Raw genomic sequence first — 19722 nt, 5'->3', positions numbered from 1 at the left:
ACAATTCACACCTCAATTCGGACTTATGAGTTTCAAACTTTTTCTTTTACAATGCGCGTGCCGAAACGTATAAAATGAATCCGGAATTACTTCAAATTTTGCACACAAGTCATTTATCACATAATGGAGCTACTGCAACTTCCAGAATTTCATTCCGACCTCTATATCAAAATTTCACCTATCAACCGGAAAACGCCAAAATCTCCATTTCGCCAATTCAAGCCTAAACTTCCACGGACCTCCAAAATGCATTTCGATCACGCTACTAAGTCCCAAATCACCTAACGGAGCTAACCAAATCAAAAAAATTCTTATCCGAGATCATATACAAACAAGTCAAATCTTGGTCAAACCTTTCAAACTTTAAGCTTCAACTGAGAACTATTTTCTTCCAAATTCGTTCAGATTACCCTGAAAACCAAAACCAATGTTTACATAAGTCATAATACATCACACGGGGCGAGTCATGCCCGAGAACTGGTGATCAAAGTGCAAAAACTTAAAATGACCAGTCGGATCGTTACAACTATCCTATATAGTGGATTTCCTTCTACTTTAGAAGGGTACAGTGATGCAAACTGAATCTATAATTCAGATGAGACAAAATCCACTAGTGGTTATGTATTCACCGTTGGTGGTGGTGCAATATCGTGGAAATCAACTAAACAGACGATCATTGCTAGATTGACTATGAAATCAGAGTTTGTAGCTCGGGAGTTAGATGGTTCTGAAGCTGAGTGGCTAAGAAACTTCTTAGCTAATATCCCTTTTATAAAGAACATATGGTCTCTTGTGTCTATACACTATAATTTCCAAGCGGCAATAGCTATAGCAAAGAATAAATCTTATAATTATAAAAGTAGACACATGAAACTGAGGCATAACATAAAACAGCTGTTGAGAGATGGAATAATTTTCATTGACTATGTGAATTCAGAGATAAATTTGGCTGATCCTCTAACTAAACCTGTGGGAAGAAAATTAATTCTTCAAACCTCAAAAGAGGTGGGGTTAAGGACGACATGTTATCAATAGAGATGGTAACCCAACCTATGTGATTGGAGATCCCATGAAGTAGGTTCATATGGGTAATAACAAGTCAATATTGGCACCGATGCATTAAAAGAGAGTGCTTGACTGCTACTAATTGAGAGGCTGAGTGATAACTCTTAATGAAATTCATAGTCCTTATGGATGGTGTATTCAAAAGCAGTATACACTTGATGAATTCACCTATATGAGAGTGGAGTGAGCCGCTCCTATGAGATTTTGTCCTAGTCTCTAGAGCTCTCATGAAGGACTAGGCACGCGCATGGCTTATTGGGTGCAGAACCGCGTTGAACAACAAAATTACCGGGGGTCAAAATGTGATTGATAAAATCTCTGACTTACAATAAGAATTATTGGTTCATGGAAGTATTACATTTCACTAGTAATTCTATGAGTTAAATTTTATTGGTCTAAGTTTGGTTCATAGTCGAGAAGACATCAAACCTATTACATTTGGACCATGCAAATCCAACAAGTCTATTCTTCCATTCCTTTATCCTTCTCCTGTAAATTTTGAAAATATGTGGGGATTGTGGAAGTATTTTAAAAATTCTAAATAGCCATTTGTTCTTTTAATTTTACAAGTGTTCATGAATATCTATCATGTGGCCTTTTGCATGAAGATATATGGCCAAATGGGAAATCCATAAGCAAGTGGTAGAGGAGACATAACACTTGTCTCTTTGCATGGAATATTTTTGACAAGTAGATGAACATTTGCCATCTTCTTACACAATTTTACAACTATAAATACTCACTTCCTATACCTTCCGAAAATACCAACAAATACTTTGCTCTCTCATGATTGCTAATGATTAGTAATCATCACTAGAAGCCTTCTCTTTTTTCAATTACATGTAGCCTTTTGTGTGTTCCAATTTCTTTTATAACCTGTGTTTATTTCCTCATTCCAAACTTGCTGGATTTATTATTAGTATTTTGCTAATTCTTGTATCCTCTAAATAAATTAGAGATGAGCTTGTTTAATCCTTGGGAAACATTTCACATTGCTGAAATAGTTGTTTAAGACAGTGCCCAGGACGACTCAAGTCAATTAGTGTATCTACTCACAAATAATATTATTACAATATTATTATTGTTATTTTTTCGGTGTCATTTCCCTACAATAACCGCAACAACGATAAAGTAAAATTTCACCAGTGGGGTCTGGGGAGGGTAGAATGTACGCAGACCTTACCCCTACCCGGAGGGGATAGAGAGGATGTTTCCGGGCCTGAATTAGTACCACGAGATCACAACGAAATTCCATCTTTCTATACAGCGAACATGTAGTACATACACTCAAAGCACAATGAAAGGAAAGTATGAACCAAAATGAACCAGACTTCAATTATTGCAACCTCATTTGGTTTGACAAAATTTTCTTGACCTTGGTCAGATGAGAAATGGAAATTAAATTTGTTGCAAGTTACCTGGTACTTTTTAATGGATCTTGGTTAAGTAGGAACCTAATCAACGTCGTTCTGCACAATTACTAATTGTGGTAAGACTAAATATCATCCATGTATAGTACCATTAATTACGCACCTTTATTGGAATCCATCAACTATATTCTTTTCACTGTGAATTTTATGCTTTGACTGTAATTTCAAAGTTGTGCAAATATCTTTTAAGTTGACACAATACTTTTCCTGTTGATTGTATTTCCTGATCTCGTAAGCTAACCTTGACTAAAGAAATAAAGTTGATCCAAGAGAGTAGAAACTCAATATTCCACCTCAAAACTTTATAGTAAAACGGGTCACGAGAGCACATTTAAGGTTACTAAATGCACTGACCTATTACAGAAACCATGATTATATGAAATCTCCGGGAATATGAATATATGTTGGGTCCAAATCCACGTGGTCGACAAGTAATAAAGTGATAAGAAAGTGTTGTGTCCACAAAAATCTAAACTATTTATAAATTTATTGCTCAAGTTAGTGCGAAGAAAATGATTGAGATTTTTGTAACTAAATTACTATGAAACTAATAAGCAAACAAGAAAATATGATCGCAAGTAAAGCAAACAAACATTTAGACAGAATTCAATAAGATGGGGATATTCCAGGATTATGGGATTAACGTCTTGTTGGAATTGGACTTACGTTAATTGGTTATAGCCTAAAAATATAGTGACATGGCCCAAGTAGTGGATAAATAAAAGGCTTAATATTAAATATTGTGTATGTGGATAAGTAGGCCCAATAACTATTGGCCTGTGATGGGGAGACACTCTTTATAAATAGAGGCCAACCCCCCTTTCCCTAGCTATTAGAAACCCTAGCATATTCTGCCTCTTGAATACGTTGTAATGGTAGACGTCCCATAAGTCAAGTTCTCTGGGTTGTGAGAGCGCGTAGCTAGTGGATTGTGAAAGTTGGTCTCAGGCTTAATCGTTGTTTGTTGTCGCTGCTAAATACATGGAGTTTAACGGTACGCTTCCTTGGACTCTAACTCAAGATTATGTTTATGCTTGTGTTTTAATCTCTTATATGAGTATGGATTAATAATCTTACAGTTGGTATCAGAGCCATATAATTAGAGATTAAGACCGTTAGTAATCTTGAGTAAATCAACAAAAGAATCGCTATATGAAACTACAGCTTAATATTCGATACGGCGGTGAGAAACTCAATGTAGGGTTCGACATCTACAATTGATGACACTATTGGCAATGGAACTACTCGGTCATTGTATTGCCTTTAATAATTAATGGAGACAACAGTATAGTATAGTGGTTTCCAACACTACTGGTTTTACAAAAGGGGTAAGGAAGGAAATTTAGTTGCCAATTAATTTACCACATAATAACGGCGCATGGTGATGAGTTTCGTCATTTTAATAAAAGCAATATTTTGACCTACGTTTTTAGATGGACTTGATTCTGTCTTTTAGTATATGTAGTTGATATTTCTTTTTGATTCTGTTAAGTTACATGGGCCACAACTCCAAATAGAATATCCTTTTACCAACATACTAAATTATGTTTATTTGTGGAGTGAAAGAATCTTGAATACTTAGTTGAAACAGACTGTTTGAACTTACTGTGATATTACGACTTTTGTCTGTTATCATATTCCTTATTTAACGTTATACTTGATTGTGCATAGTGATTCTCGCATGTCTATGACTTATTTTTTGACGTATTGTATATGAATTGATACAATAAATTGTTACTGGGACTTCTTTTTTTAATATTAGTTAGAGAATGGAATAAATAAATAAAAGATTTAAATATATGGGCTAAATTTATCCCACATGTATATGATACTATTTAAATAAGAATTGATGATTAATGAATAGTTTCCATCAAAGTGGTCTATTTATTTGGAATCATTGAAAATTATTAAAACTTTATACATGTGAAAAATATTATACATGGATTGAGATTTATGATTGATGAATAGTTTCCACCAAAGTGGTCTGTTTATTTGAGTCATTGAAATATTCTCAATATACCATGTCTAAATTGTTCTTTATGACTGTATGCTAGTGTTGGAGGTTTACCTTTTAATACTAGTGATGCTAAATTAATTTATAAGATAAGATATTATATTTCAACCCAAGAGATGAAGCTTAATATCTTGGATTCTCATGTATATATATATACAATAAATAAGGATAATTTGATGTAAGAGGAGGTTTAGTGTCTCTTACCTAAAGGAAGGACACAATTTATGCCTTGCGCTCTTGGATAACAGGGGGGAGGTTTTGTATATCTTGCCTAAAGGTAATGATGCAATGAATTCCTTGGACTCCTTGATTTTTAAAAAGGGAGATAGTTGCATCTTCTACCCAAAGGAGGGGTGTGATGGATGTCTTTGACTCTTTTGATCTATATATTCTAGCCCATAATTTTATCTAATTTTTGTGTTGTTTGCTTATACAACTGTTAGCAGCATGACTACTCAGTTGAATTCCATTGAAACTTTGACTAGCAGCAACTACAAGAAATGGAAACAAGATGTTGAAATAGTGTTAAGTCTGATGGACCTGGACTTTATATTGACTTAAAAGAAACCTGCCGAACCTACAACTACTAGCATTGCTGTAAAAAGGCTAAGTATGAAAAATGGATGAAGGCTAACAAATTGAGTCTTATAATCATGAAGAGATCCATTTCTGATCACATAAAGGTGCAATTAAGGATAATGGAAATGCAAAAGATTTCTTGAGTGCCATTGGATAGAAATTTCTAGAATCTGATAAAGTTGAGATAGGTAACCTCATTGATTCCTTATCTACAATAAAGTATGACCTTGTAGGTAGTGTCCGTGATCACATTATGAAATTGGTTAACATTGCTATCAAACTGAACAATTTAGGCGCAACCATTACCGATGATTTTTTTGTTCACCAATCTCTAAGGTCCCTTCCTGAGCAATTTAACCAACTTAAGACAGCCTATAATGCACAAAAGGATAAGTGGAGTGTTGATGAACTTATTATTGTTTGTGTGGTAGAGGAAGGGAGGATCCAAAAGGAGAAAGTTGAGGGTGTAGTGAACTTTGTTAGTTCGTCTAGATCAACTGATTATCCCTCTTATAAAAGAAAAGGTGGACCCAAATTTCACAAAAAGAAATATGGTCATTCTCATCATCCAGGTGGTAATAGTGGTCATACTAATAATCATGGTGTTAACCAAGGTCAGTCTCATAATTCTCTTGGTCCTCAAACTGTAATTAAAAAAGAAATCAAGTGCTGGGATTGCAAATAAGTAGATCATAAGAAAGCTGGCTGTCCTCTGAAAAAGAAATCAGGTAATCTTTTGGCCTTTGTCTACTTTGAAACTAGTCTTGTTCATGTTCCTTTAAATTCATGGTGGTTGGATAGTGGTGCAACTGTTCATGTAACCAATGACTTGCAGGACCTAGTAAGCAGATGGAAGCTAAAAGAGGATGAAGCCAGTGTTGTTGTGGGCAATGGACTCAAAGCAAAAGTATAGTTTATAAGGATATCTATTTTACCTTTTAAGAATAATTCTAGTATTCGTTTAGAAAATACTATTTTTGTACTGTCTATGAGACAGAAATTAGTTTCGATTTCCCTATTGGACAAAGCTGGTTATTCATTTCAACAAAATAATGGTATTATTAAAATTTCATATGATTCACATGATGTTGCTGATGCTTTTTTAAGTGATGGTCTATATCGCTTGAATGTATTGAATGAAGCTTTTTCTGCAATGCATGTTGAAAATACTACCCACAAAAGGTCTGCTATGAGTAAAATATCTTACTTATTATGGCATAGGCGTCTTGGTCATATTTCTAAAGAAAGAATTGAACGATTGATAAAAGAAAATATTTTACCTATTCTTGATCCAAAAGATTTTGAAACTTGTGTAGATTGTGTTTAGGGTAAAATGACCAAGGTTAAGAGAAAGGGTTCCACTAGGAGCTCTGAACTCTTAAAAATAATTCATACTAATATTAGTGGACCTTATGTACCTACTTTGACCAATCATAAGTATTTTATTACTTTTATAGATGACTTTTCAAAGGTACTGTTATATATATCTTTTAAAAGAAAAATCTGAAGCACTTGATAAGTTTAAAATTTACATGACTGAAGTTGAAAAACAGCTTGGGAAGTCTATTAAGATAGTGAGGTCTGACTGTAGTGGTGAGTACTAAGGAAAATATGATGAGTCTGGTCAATGTATGGGGCCTTTTGCTTTATTTTTGCAATAATGTAGGATAGTAGCACAATATACCATGCTAGGTACTCCTGAGCAGAATGGTGTGGCTGAAAGACGAAATCGTACTCTCATGAAAATGGTGAGAAGTATGATGTCAAAGACTAGCGTACCTGAGTCTCTTTGGGGTGAAGCCTTCGAAACAGCTAGTTATATCTGGAATAGAGTTCCTACAAAATCTGTCTTGAAAACTCCCTTTGAACTATGGACAACCTGAAAACCTAGCTTGAACCATTTTCACATTTGGGGATGTCGAGCTGAAGTTCGTATTTGTTCACCCACAAAAAAGAAAACTGATTCTAAAACTACCAGTTATTTCTTTATAGGCTATCCTGATCAGTCTAAACGTTGTAGATTTTTCTGTCCTGAGCGTGGCACTAGAATTGTTAAGTTTATTAATGCAAAATTTCTTGAGCATGATGTTTGTGATTGTGATTGTTCATGTGGTAAGGAAATTGTATTGAAAGAGAAGCAAGTCATTGTCCCTGCACCTGTAAAACATGAAAAGGTGGTAAACCAACCTATTCATGAGGGGGGAATCAAGGGAACAACAACGTAGATCCCATAGTTCCTGAACAAAATGTACACAATGAACCACTCCGCAGGTCACAAAGAGAAAGAAGGTCTGCCATCTCTGATAATTTTATCGTGTATATGACTGGAAATCTTAGTGATACTGGAGAGTTGACTGATCCTTTATCATATGCTCAAGCTATTTCCTCTCCATTTGTTGATAAATGGCGTGAGGCAATGAAGGATGAAATGCGCTCCATGGAACACAATGGAGTGTGGGAGTTAGTTGAATTGCCTGAAGATTTTAGACCTATTGGTTGCAAATGGGTGTTTAAAACTAAAAGAGACTCTAAGGAAAACATAGACCATTATAAAGCAAGGTTGGTTGCTAAGGGTTATACTCAGAAAGAAGGTATTGATTATGAAGAAACATTTTCTCCTGTTTCTTCCAAAGATGCATTTAGATTTGTGATGGCTCTTCTGGGTCATTTTGATTTAGAATTGCACCAGATGGATGTTAAAACTGCTTTCCTGAATGAGAGTCTACTTGAAGAAGTTTACATGGTTCAACCCGAAGGGTTTAAAGAAGTTGGTAAAGAACATCTAGTGTGCAAGCTTAACAAATCCATATATGGGCTTAAACAAGCCTCCAGGCAGTGGTACTTGAAATTTGATGAAATTATTACAAAATTTGGATTTGTGAAAAATAAGCTTGATGAATGTGTTTATCTCAAAATAGCTAATGGGAATTTTATTATTATGGTTCTCTATGTTGATGACATTTTGCTTGCCACAAATGATTTGGGCTTGATGAATGAGACCAAACAATTTTTGTCTAGGTCTTTTGATATGAAAGATCTTGGTGAAGCCTCTTTTGTTCTTGGGATAGAAATTAAAAGAGATAGGTCACGTGGTTTATTGGGTTTATCACAACGTTCCTACATTGAGAGTGTTCTGAAAACTTTCAATATGCAAGAATGTAGGCTTGGTGTTGCACCTGTTGTAAAAGGAGACAAACTTAACAAGGATCAATGTCCAAAAAATGAAGTTGAAATGAGAACTATGAAAGATGTGCCATATGCAAGTGTTGTTGGTTGTTTGATGTACATACATGTTTGTACAAGGCCTGATATTGCATTTGTTGTTGACATGTTGGGAAGATTTTCTTCTAATCTTGGGTGGACACATTTGGTGGATGCAAAGAAAGTGATGAAATATCTACAACGCACCAAAGACTTCATGCTTGTATACAATAAGGTTGATGATCTGGATCTTCTAGTATATTCAGTTTCTGATTTTGCAGGTTGTCAAGACACTATAAAATCAACTTCTGGGTATATTTTTATGTTGGGTGGAGGTGCTATTTCTTTGAAAAGCGAGAAGCAAAGTATCACTGCTACATCTACAATGGAAGCTGAGTTTATTGCTTGTTTTGAGACTGCTTCACATGCTGTCTGGATGAAGAATTTTCTTACTAAATTGCAAATTGTGGATTTTATATCTAAGTCGGTGACTATTTTCTGTGACAACAGTGCAGCTGTGTTCTTCTCCAAGAATAACAAGAGAACAAGAGGCTCTAAGTATGTTAGCATTATGTTTCTTAAGGTTAGAGACATGGTAAAAGAAGGTGATATATGTATTGAGCATATTAGCACAGAATCTATGTTGGTTGATCCTTTGACTAAATGTCTCAGGCCTGTGGTGTTTAATGAACATGCTAAAAAATATGGGTATTTTATAGTCTTTTGATGTGCTTTAGTCAGTGGGAGTTACTTTGTAATTGCTGACTGAGATATTCCTTTTAATAAGTTCTAATTTTATGCAAGCTTGTGTTATTTGATATTTGTTATGCTTATGACTAACATGAAAATTTATTTATTTTTATTTCCAATTGGACATTGCATAAACTCATGATATCTTTGAGTCTTACGTCTTGTTGCCTCGATTATCCCGGGTAAGGCACAAGGGAATCCTCCTGAGGTGATATGATTTTGTGTCACTTGGAGGCTCATGAGGTGATATGGTTATAATATCACTTGGAGGATTATTTCTTTCTAAGAGGTGTGAATCTATTCACCTTGATTAGAAAGATAAAATGCTTAGCACACATGTTTGATCTATGTTGATGAAAATTCTAGCATATGTGGTCGTAGATAGAATTCATACCTTAAAATGGTGCAATGCCTGCTACGATTCATTGTTAGTCTTTTCTATTGAGACTGAATGGATTGTTATATGAGTCATTCTATACTTGACTATGTGAGTAGTATGGCCACAGTAGAGTCTAAAATCCTTTTTCAAAATGGTTTTCTTAAAACTCAAATATTTAAAATTGTTTTCTTGTCCTCAATTAACGTTGGCGTCTAAGTGGGAGAATGTTGGAATTTGGACTTACGTTAATTGGTTATAGCCTGAAAGGATAGTGACATGTCCAAGTGGTGGATAAATAAAAGGCCTAATATTAAATATTATGTGTGTGGATAAGTGAGGCCCAATAACTATTGGCCTGTGATGGATAGACACTCTTTATAAATAGAGGCCAACTGCCTTTCCCTAGCTATTAGAAGACCCTAGCGTATTCTGCCTCTTGAATACGTGATAACGGTAGACGTCCCATCAGTCAAGTTCTCCGGGCTGTGAGAGCGCGTAGCTAGTGGATTGTGAAAGTTGGTCTCAGGCTTAATCGTCGTTTGCTGTCGCTGCTAAATACATGGAGTTTAACGGTACGCTTCCTTGGACTCTAACCCAAGATTATGTTTATGCTTTTGTTTTAATCTCTTCTATGAGTGTGGATTAATAATCTTACATGTCTCTCCTATTGCATTTTTTCGGTTGATGTAATCACTTGACTTATTAATCTGTTGATTAGCCGGGTTTATTATGCCCGCGAAGTTCTTTCGACACTTCGCTTGCCTATTCAAGCCAACCTAAGACTATATGTCTATAGTATCAAACTTGACAAAAACGCATGTTTATTTCCTACAAAAATAACCAAGTAAGGCAACTAGCATATGTCTATCCTAATCGTGAATCTATTCTCCGATGTCCGGATTCAAGAACTGATTCTACTCAATCTAATATGCAATATGTAGTTCCCACTTTTGAGTTCAACTATAAATTCATAGATAGTACTCTATAGTTAGTTATGCAATATAATAATTAAGTGCAAGATTGAATAAACAAACTAATATGATAGAGTCAAATAACACAATCAACCGTCAAATTACAATAGTCAGTAGCAGCCATAACCCTAGAATAATGAGGTTCTTAACCACTCATGTTCATGACAATAATTAAAATATTATCTTTAAACATAAAAACTATGAATACTAGCTGAAGGATGGAATAATTGATGAATTCCGCGCTCCCGAGTGTTCCGTACTTTTACTCTCGAAGTGGCGTCCCACCTCCAAAGTAGGTTTAGATTTGTTTTTATACAAGTTGGGGGCGTTTTGGTTTGAAACAACCTTATCCCGGGCGAAGTAGGATAATATTTTGTCACCCAGCTCCCAAGGTAGTGTGGGGAGCTGGCCCTGGCCCTGAGAATTTTGGTGCTTCTGGAAGTTGCGCCCCATGCAAGCCTGGGCGCTACAGTGTCCCAATTTTTCATTTTGTTCCCTTGTTGCTTCAAATTGTGCACCTTCGTCCCACCTTGTCTTCGGATGACTTTTACATATAAAAATACCACGAATTAGCACAAATTATTATATTACACATTCAAAATCTACGAAACATGAATAAAATGCGAGGCAATATGCATATAAATATACATAATAGCAGGATATTTTAAAGATTCCTACATTAACTCCATTTCCCTGTTCTTGAATGCTTACAACTATTACGTTGCAACTGGCTGCAACCAAGAGTGATTCTGAGTTGCAACACGGAATTATATAAGGCACTAGTCTTTGAGAATAGAAATTCTAGGTTTGTTTATCGGCATGCATGCTATTTTCTCCTGTGTGCTTAAAAGGAAAACGTATAACTTATAATTTCTGGAGTATATAGTGGCTAAGGTCCACTTGTGAGAATCTTGACAAGTTTCTATCATTCTGAAAATGAAATACTTCTGTGTCAATGTAGTTGACTTTTAGTGAATTGAAAGCCTCCTTCAATTACCATAAGTCCCAATCACACAACTTGCATTTGGGATCTTCTGCTTTTGAGATACTACCTCCACACATGGCGGAGTGCAGGGTTATCAAATTGCATCTGTGTTGATGTGCAAGTAGTCCAGATTCCAAAGAATCCTTTTTATCTGAAATTCATTCAAAATTATATTAATTTCAGATGGAGGTTTCCCCACTTCCCCCCTTAGAAACTGTGCTTATTGGCTCAAACGTCCTCCTTTCCTGTGCTAGTAATCATAAAACTAAAAAGCAAGTTAAAAACTAAAGTGATGTTTCATAAAAGCTTATTTGAAAATATTCTATGAAAAACTATTTGCTAGACTTAGATGTAAAACGTCAACATTTGACCCTGTGTTTACCCTAAAAATGGATAACAACTGAATTTATACTGTGGTTTTAAGGACACGTGATTTTATTTGGTACAAACTGAAAGATAACATAAATTGATACTGAAATTAAATAAAAATAGAGATAAAGAAAACCAAACAAAATGTAATGCTTTGATCCTTGAGCTAGGTTGCCCTCGAACCAAGTGAGTATTTTGCCGGAAAGTACGAACAAAGTAACAGAAATATTGGGAGCTTAAGATAAAGAGAATATGTTGCTTTATGTAACGTGAATATGATACCTTTTACAAATGATCAGACCCCCTTTATATAGTAGGGAAGTCCTACTCTTGGTACAATTCTAAATACAGTAAGAAATCTCATGATTAGCTAATTAATCGGCCTCTTCTTGATACGTGCTGGGATTTGCGTCGTGATCCTTGCTCGATTACGAATATTTCACCTTTCCGTTATTCGACGCAGTAAGTTTCCCTCGATCTCTATCTTATCCGGTCCCGATCTTGGTCGATCTCGATCTTGGTTGGTCTCGGTCTTGGTCGGTCTCGAACTTAATCGGTCTTAGGGTCTCGAGATTGACAACTTAACTCTGCACCTTAATTTGATATAAATCAAAGCCGATCCTCGACTAATCATGCTTCAGGCTCGATCAGTCGCACAAAAAGGACAAAACCAATTTTGACCATATACAGATAGTCCCCTTGTTTTTTTGGAGAGTAATGACAAGAACCGATTTGAGCCCTCGATCTTCACCATGATGTAAGCATCATGACATAAGCAACAAAGGTGATTGAAATGTCTCATCGGCATAGTTTCCTGGGCATTTAATGCGTTCCAGTTGATGGTCGGCCACTACCAAATTTGAACTATCATCTTAAACCTATAAATGTATCTTTCTTCTTTTGTCCAAAATTTACTTTCAAATCTTCTTTATTTTCAATCTCAAAATCCTTTGCCTTCCTTAAAGCTTTGTGTTCTCATATCTCTGGTGTTTCTTCGCCCGTTTCATCACAAAATACCAATTGTTTCTTCCCAATTTTCATTCTTTTCATTCGTAAAAGTAAAAATGGCTAAGACTTCGAAAACCGTTCCACAAAAGGAAACTGCTTCATCGTTACGGTCGGCCGGTAAGGAACCGGCGACGGAGCCATGCCATGAAGAGTTTTTTCCCATAGGGTGCATCCTCGATTCTGAATTCAAGTTGAAAAGACTTCCTCAGTGCCGAGCCGATGCGAGCTGGTATCGAGGTACATATGCTCGATAACCGAAAAACTCCTTTTCCAAGTTAAAAAAGATTGCAACTAGGAAAAAAAACATATGGTGGTGCTTGCTCCAGAAGAATCAATCACCACCCAGGTGGAAGGGTTCTCAAGTGTTTACACTTACCCCTTCAGGTTGGGTCCCTTGGATCCGATTATTACAGATTTCTGCAAGAAATACGAGGTGACCCTCGGTCAGATTCATCCCTCTTTCTGGAGGATAGTGATACTACGTTTCTTTGCAAGCAAAGTCGATGATCTTTTTTCCACCCTCGACCACTTTATCCGCCTATATATCCCCCGACTCTATCGATGAGGGCTAATAAAGCTTTAATGTCTAGCCATAATGGCACCTTTCTCGAGCATCGACGAGGACAAAGATCAGGGCTATATGGGCCGATTTGTTTGAGTGAAGACCTCGAACTTGATCCTGGTTGAGAGTATGCCATTTCTTGCGAAATGGAATATGAAGCGTAAGTATAATTCCGTCCTCGTTTTCCGTTTACTGCCTTCGTTTGTTCACCTTTTCTCATCAGTATTTTACTTGATGCAACCGTTGCTTGGATGCTGAGTGTGGTTCTCAATCCCGATGACTGGGTAAGGAGCTTAATATCACAGTCGACACATGCTGAGCACGCATGGCGCAATTTGTCGAAGGGTCAATGGGAGGCTAGTAGTCATGGTAAATTTTTCTGCTTGACTTAATGATTTTACTACTGTTCGAATATTTTTCAAAAATTACTCATTTCTCTTCTTTTGTAGGTCTCGAGAAGGAGGTGATGATGATTCCCCCATCTAATGATGAAGAAATCTTTCCCCCACCATCTGTCTCGAAGCTGGCGAAGGAGAAGAAAAGGAATAGGGCTTCGACTTCCACAAACTTTGAGGAGCAAAAATACAAAAAGAAAATCACCCGCAAAACCCAATGTGAACATCACCCCTTTGACTTTGGAGTCAGTCCAATGGATGAGGGAAGAGGTCGAAGAGGAAGAAGAAGAAGAAGACTCTAGGTTGGTGGCCCGTGTGCGAGTGCGCCGAGATTCGAGCAACAACTGAGATGGTGGGGGCTGAGGCTGCTATGCCTCAACTTGATGAGACTGAGGGGAAGGCTTCGACCAAAGTCCCTAAGCCAGAAAGAAGTGAAGACGCATCGCCTCGAGGTTAGAAGGATACCGAGAAAGTAGTTGATGCTGGTGTAGAAATCGGGCTTGAGGCTTCCCAAGATGAAAGCGCCTCAAAAGATTCACTTGGGGTGATAAATATCTAGGATTCCCCTTCGTTTCCTTCGTTTACTGAGTCAATGATCAAGGAGGTCAGGCGGTGAAGGCTAGCCATGATGAAGACGTCCATGAAGCAGAAGACCGTTTTCATGGTTACTTCACCGGGGTGGAGCATGCCACTGACCTGGGTGATTTGGAAGTACCGAGGAAGAACTCGAGTGAGGCTTACTCGAGCCTTAAACTGATCAGTCGGTTTCCAGCTCCAAGTGTCAATCCTGGCAGCAAGCGATCAATCGTCATCTCAGTCCCGGAGAATGCTGGGGTCCTTTCTTCCCCCTTAGGGGTGGCTAGCTACCTTCGGTTTTTGGTAACCGAAGAGGACTAGGCTAAGATGGATGAAGTGGAGATGCCCTACTTGTTCAATGAAGCTCAACAGGCATTGAATCAGGTACCCTCAAGTATCTTTGATAATTCCAAGTTCTACACTTATACTTTTTTTTATTTAATTTCCTTTTCCGTGTTTTTCAGGCTTCGGTGCTTCATCATAAGGCCTTCCTCCGATCCCGAGATGAGTTGAGCTGGTATGAGGCCGAAATTTGGGGGCTCATCTAGAAGAAGGATAGTTTCAAACTTCTCAGTGAGAAAAGAGAAATGGAGGTAAAGAGACTTCAAGCTGATTTAGAGATGGCCCAAAAAGAGCATGTCGATCTGGTCGTGCAGGTAAACAAAATCTTCGAAGTTACTGAAGGTGAATCGGTCACAATGACTAACAATCTGAACCGCATTTCCAACAAAATATTTACATAATCGAGCAACTCCGTAAAGAGGTATAAATTGTAAAGACTGAGGCCGAAGAATGGAAAAAGCATATAGATTGTTTGGCCTCAGAAAAGGAGACTGCCCGGGCCCAGCTTGCCTCGGCTGAAATCTAGCTCCGAATTATAAAAGAGAAAACCTTGGTGCAAGCCAAGATAATCGAGGAGCTCCAGTTCCAATTGTGTTTATTAATTTTTGATCAGGAGAAGCTGGTCATAGAGCTCGAAGCGACCAAATCGGAGGTCGAAGCAACCAAGGCCAATGACGATGCAGTGATGGCTATCTATCGGGCCGATGCTAAAACTGCTCAAGTTTGAGCAAAGAAGGTTGCTGAGGCCGCTCAGATTGGAGCAGGGAGGATCGCCGAGCATGCCAAATGTCAATCACGAATGGGGACCCTTGAGGAAATCCATGCTCAGGGATTTGACCTTTCCACCGAGATCGAGAATGCTAAGAAGCTTGAAGTTGAAGCTAGGAAATTAGCCTATCCCGATGATGATGATGAATCTGAAAGCTTGAGGGAATTCGAAAGAGAGGAAGACCCTGAGGGTAGAGATGCTACTCCTAGAGATGACCAGGTCACTTAGGATTTTAAATAGTTTTTTGTATTTCTATCGAGGACGCTTTGACCTTTTGTAAAGAACTTCCATCGGGCCGTATTGCCCTTGTAAAAAGGTTTTGATGAATACATATAAAACTTTTTCCCTTCCATGGCTTCTAAATCTGTTGTTAATTTATATGTAAGTGTCAAAGTGCCTTAGCATAAAATTATAAAGTTGTATTCGAAAGTCCAAGGTTTGAGATGGTAAGGACTGATAATAAGTATTGTCCTTGACCGTTTCTAATCGATGGACCCCGAGTGCTCATTCGAACTTGATCTGAGGTAGGCCTTAAGCTTAATGATCGAGTGAGGATTCGCTCGAACTTGAAGTAAAAGTAGCCATTAGGTCTTATGGTCGAGTGAGGACTTTCTTGAACTCGAGATAAGGTTGCCCTTTGGCTTTATAGTTGAGTGAGGATTTGCTCGAACTCGGGATAAGGGGGCCCTCGGGCCCGATAGATAGTCCCCGAGTAAGAATTTGCTTGAAATCAGATCAAAGTAGCCCTTGGGCTTTGTAGTCGAGTGAGGACTTGCTCGAAATCGAAGTAAAACTAGCCCTTAGGCTTTATAGTCGAGTGAAGACTTGCTCGAACTCGGGTCAAGGTGTACCCTTTTCGGCTCTCGAATTTTTCCCTTTGCTTTATCATTCGTATTTACAAAGGTTGGAATGCCTTAGTATGAAATAATAAGGCTGTGTTCGAGGGTTCAAATAAAACCTTGCCTTTATTGCCTTTTTGGGTTAAGGCATTATCGGGGTTCGAAGCTACTGAAGTTTTCTCCCAAAAATATCTCAAGTTTAAGATTTTGTGGATGATAGCCTTTAGAACTTTTTGTGAAAGAATTCTTTCTTTTTCGAAGGCCTATTTTGTTACGAGTTTCAGACGTCTTCGAGCCGTGTTAGATTGGCCATAGCCTTTTAGCTTGGGATCTGCCCATTAGGCTTGTTCTCCTATTTTATCTGGGCTTGCCCGAGAAAGCAATCCCTGAGTGGGGGGGGTGGGGGTTATCCAAACTCTGGTTATGATCGGCCCTTGAGCTCGTTTCCATAATAGAATGAAAGTATGGAATTGTAAGGTAGAAAAACTTTTTCTTGGACATGAGGTAATTGCAAGGAAAACTACTTCTCTTTATTCTTGTAAAAAATGATTACACATGCGTACATTATTTGTGCCAGGGCTCGAGCAATCTATGTGGGCACAATTCGATCGTTTGGCCCTTTCAAATCTCACCCTGTTACTATGAAGTAATTTCCTTGAAACAAAGTTGAAATTCAAGGGCAATGCCCCCAGTATTCGAGGTTGACTGTAGAGGAACCTTGGATACTGTTAATGCTATTTTGACAATGACTCGTGATCGGTCATTGATTATGAGTTAACATGATCCATTGTTGCCTCGTTAAAAACCTTGCCGAAAAACCCAATGGGGACAAAAATAGTTCAAGTAAAAAAGAGTGCAATGTGTGTTTTAAGACCTAAGGCTTCGTGTCACTCCTTGTCGACAACCTACAAGTGTTAGTTGAAAAATAGAAAGAATTGAAATGGGGTCGTACCTGATCATTTGGATTTAAGGTGTTTAATGCGACCTTCCTCGGTACTAAGCCCCCTTGAACTTTAACCTCGATCATTTCTCCTCTCATTTTGTGTAGAATTTCGCCCAAATCTGTTGCCTCTATGGTTCCTATTATACGGTTGTTATCGATCTTTATTTGACCTTGGTTCTCGATCAATGTCTCTCTTGATTCTATCTACGAGCCTGTTAGGATAAAGGGACCCCCATATGATCATCTTCGACCCTAATCTTCGACTGATATTGATTATGTACATCAGCCCAAGCGACAGCTGAATACTCGATCAAATTCTGCTTCAACAACTGTGAACCATTGGAGCTCCGAACGTTAAGACCTTGAGTGAAATCTGGAACAGCCCAATCGTCGGTGACCGATGGCAAATCCATTCGTTCCATTTGGAATCCAAATACGAATTCTCTGAGCATTTTGTTATCCTTCTACCTTACCTAAAAAGGTCTAATTTTTTTTGTTGCGACCTTAATGGCCCCGGCGTGTGCCTTTACAAAATGATCTACAAGCATAGAGAACAAGTCAATAGAATTAGGCAGTAAATTATGATACCATGTCATAGCACCCTTTGAGAAAGTCTCCCCGAATTTTTTAAGCAAGACGGATTCGATCTTGTCGTCTTCCAAGTCATTTCCTTTGATAGTACACGTGTAGGAGGTGACGTGTTCATTTTGATCAGTCGTCCCATTATATTTAGGAATCTTGGGCATACGGAACTTCTTAGGGACCGACCTCAGAGTTGCACTTGGGGGAAAAGGTTTTTGTACAAACTTTTTTGGAATCTGGTCATTTTAATATTGGTGGAGCCCTCGGGATTTGGTCGACCCTGGAGTTATAGGTTTCCACCTTCATATCATTTTCCTCAATCTTTTTTTCCCTTGCCTCGATCCGCTTTTTTAGTTCTTCGAGCATCTTTATAATAGCAGGATTGGTCCCCAATTCCTTCTAATTTGATTTTCTCGAAGCCGATTCGAACTTATGTACAAGTTCCTGGATGGCTCGAGTTCAAACCTGTTTGGCATGTGGTTCTAATTTTGGAGCTGAGTTATTGCTGCCTGTTGGGCTTGCAACATTTTGAAGATCACCCGCAGGCTGATCTCGCCATCTCCGTCGCCATGTTTGTTTCGAGTAGCTTATCGGGTACCCCACGAACACTGCTTTAAGGATCGATGGCCAAATATCCATCGATGGTTACAAGCGAACTAGCGTTGATTGGATCTATAACCGGAACTCCATCGAGGCCAGCAGGGGGTACAACGTTTCCTAGTGCTATGTTCTCATTCTCGCCGTGGTGGTCGAGATCATTATCAATGTATTGTCGTGTTGACTGAGAGTTTGTCATTTTTAAATCCTGTAATCAAAGACACATCAAAGAACAAGCTTAAAATAGTGTGTGTTACGAAAATTTGTACCAGACAATCACTATTATCCTTAGCCCCACGGTAGGCGCCAAATTGGTTACCCTAAAAACGGATAACAACTGAATTTATACTATGGTTTTAAGGACATATGATTTTACAAGGCACAAACTGAGAGATAACATAAATTGATACTGAAATTAAATAAAAATAGAGATAAAGAAAACCAAACAAAATGTAAAGCTTTGATCCTCGAGCTAGGTTGCCCTCGAACCAAGTGAGTATTTCGCTGGAAAGTATGAACAAAGTAACAGAAATATTGGGAGTTTAAGAGAAAGAGAATATGTTGCATTATGTATCATGAATATGATGCCTTTAACAAATGATCAGACCCCCTTTATATAGTAGGGGAGTCCTACTCTTGGTACAATTCTAAATATATTAAGAAACCTCATGATTGGCTGATTAATCGGCCTTATCTTAATACGTACCGAAATTTGTGCCGTGATCCTTGCCCGATTGCGAATATTTCATCTTTCTGTTATTCAACCCAGTAAGCTTCCCTCGATGCCCATCTTATCCGGTACCGATCTTGGTCAATCTCGATCTTGGTCGGTCTCGATCTTGGTCAGTCTCGAACTTAATCGCTCTTAGGGTCTCGAGCTTGGCAACTTAACTCTGCACCATAGTTTGATATAAATCAAAGTCGATCCTCTACTAATCATGCTTTAGCCTAGATCAGTGGCACAAAAAGGGCAAACCCGATTTTGTACGTATAAACCCTGCACAATCTAAGATATTTTTCATTCAAATTATTGGGTAGGAAGTAAACCTTATGGTGAAGATGGACTAGTTATTTCAGATCGATGCATTAACTAGCCTACACGACTTTATTGGAAGGAGATACATACATTTTTAACACTTTTCCATGATGTATGTACTAGTAGAAGCTTGAGAAGTAAAGTGAAGATGGAATCTATGAGTAGAGCCAGAAAGGGTATTTAAATTTGTTTAAAGAGAGGATCTCTAGTGATCTCGGTCGAATGGTTATTCTGCTATGATCTAGCGGCCTGGAGACTGATGTCAAGGTCACGAATAGTGGAGTTATAAACTTTATTATGCTCTGTCGCTCCCTCTTTTTCTCGCAAAAT

At 37.9% G+C, this 19722-nt stretch overlaps 1 protein-coding gene across 1 annotated transcript in view; it reads left to right on the top strand.

The window, feature by feature from the left end:
- Positions 1 to 6971, top strand: part of LOC138881126 (uncharacterized) — an 85221-nt gene extending 78250 nt beyond the window's left edge. The window contains exons 4-8 of the mRNA XM_070161327.1: positions 5322 to 5702; positions 5778 to 5995; positions 6086 to 6270; positions 6560 to 6667; positions 6755 to 6971. Coding sequence (XP_070017428.1) covers positions 5322 to 5702; positions 5778 to 5995; positions 6086 to 6270; positions 6560 to 6667; positions 6755 to 6971 — 1109 coding nt within the window. The remainder of the gene's footprint in view (positions 1 to 5321; positions 5703 to 5777; positions 5996 to 6085; positions 6271 to 6559; positions 6668 to 6754) is intronic.
- The last annotated feature ends 12751 nt before the right edge of the window (positions 6972 to 19722 follow it).

This window comes from Nicotiana sylvestris, chromosome 11 (assembly GCF_000393655.2).
Source record: "Nicotiana sylvestris chromosome 11, ASM39365v2, whole genome shotgun sequence".
In the NCBI taxonomy this organism is placed as follows: Eukaryota; Viridiplantae; Streptophyta; class Magnoliopsida; order Solanales; family Solanaceae; genus Nicotiana; species Nicotiana sylvestris.
This window is presented reverse-complemented; position numbering and strand designations above follow the sequence as displayed.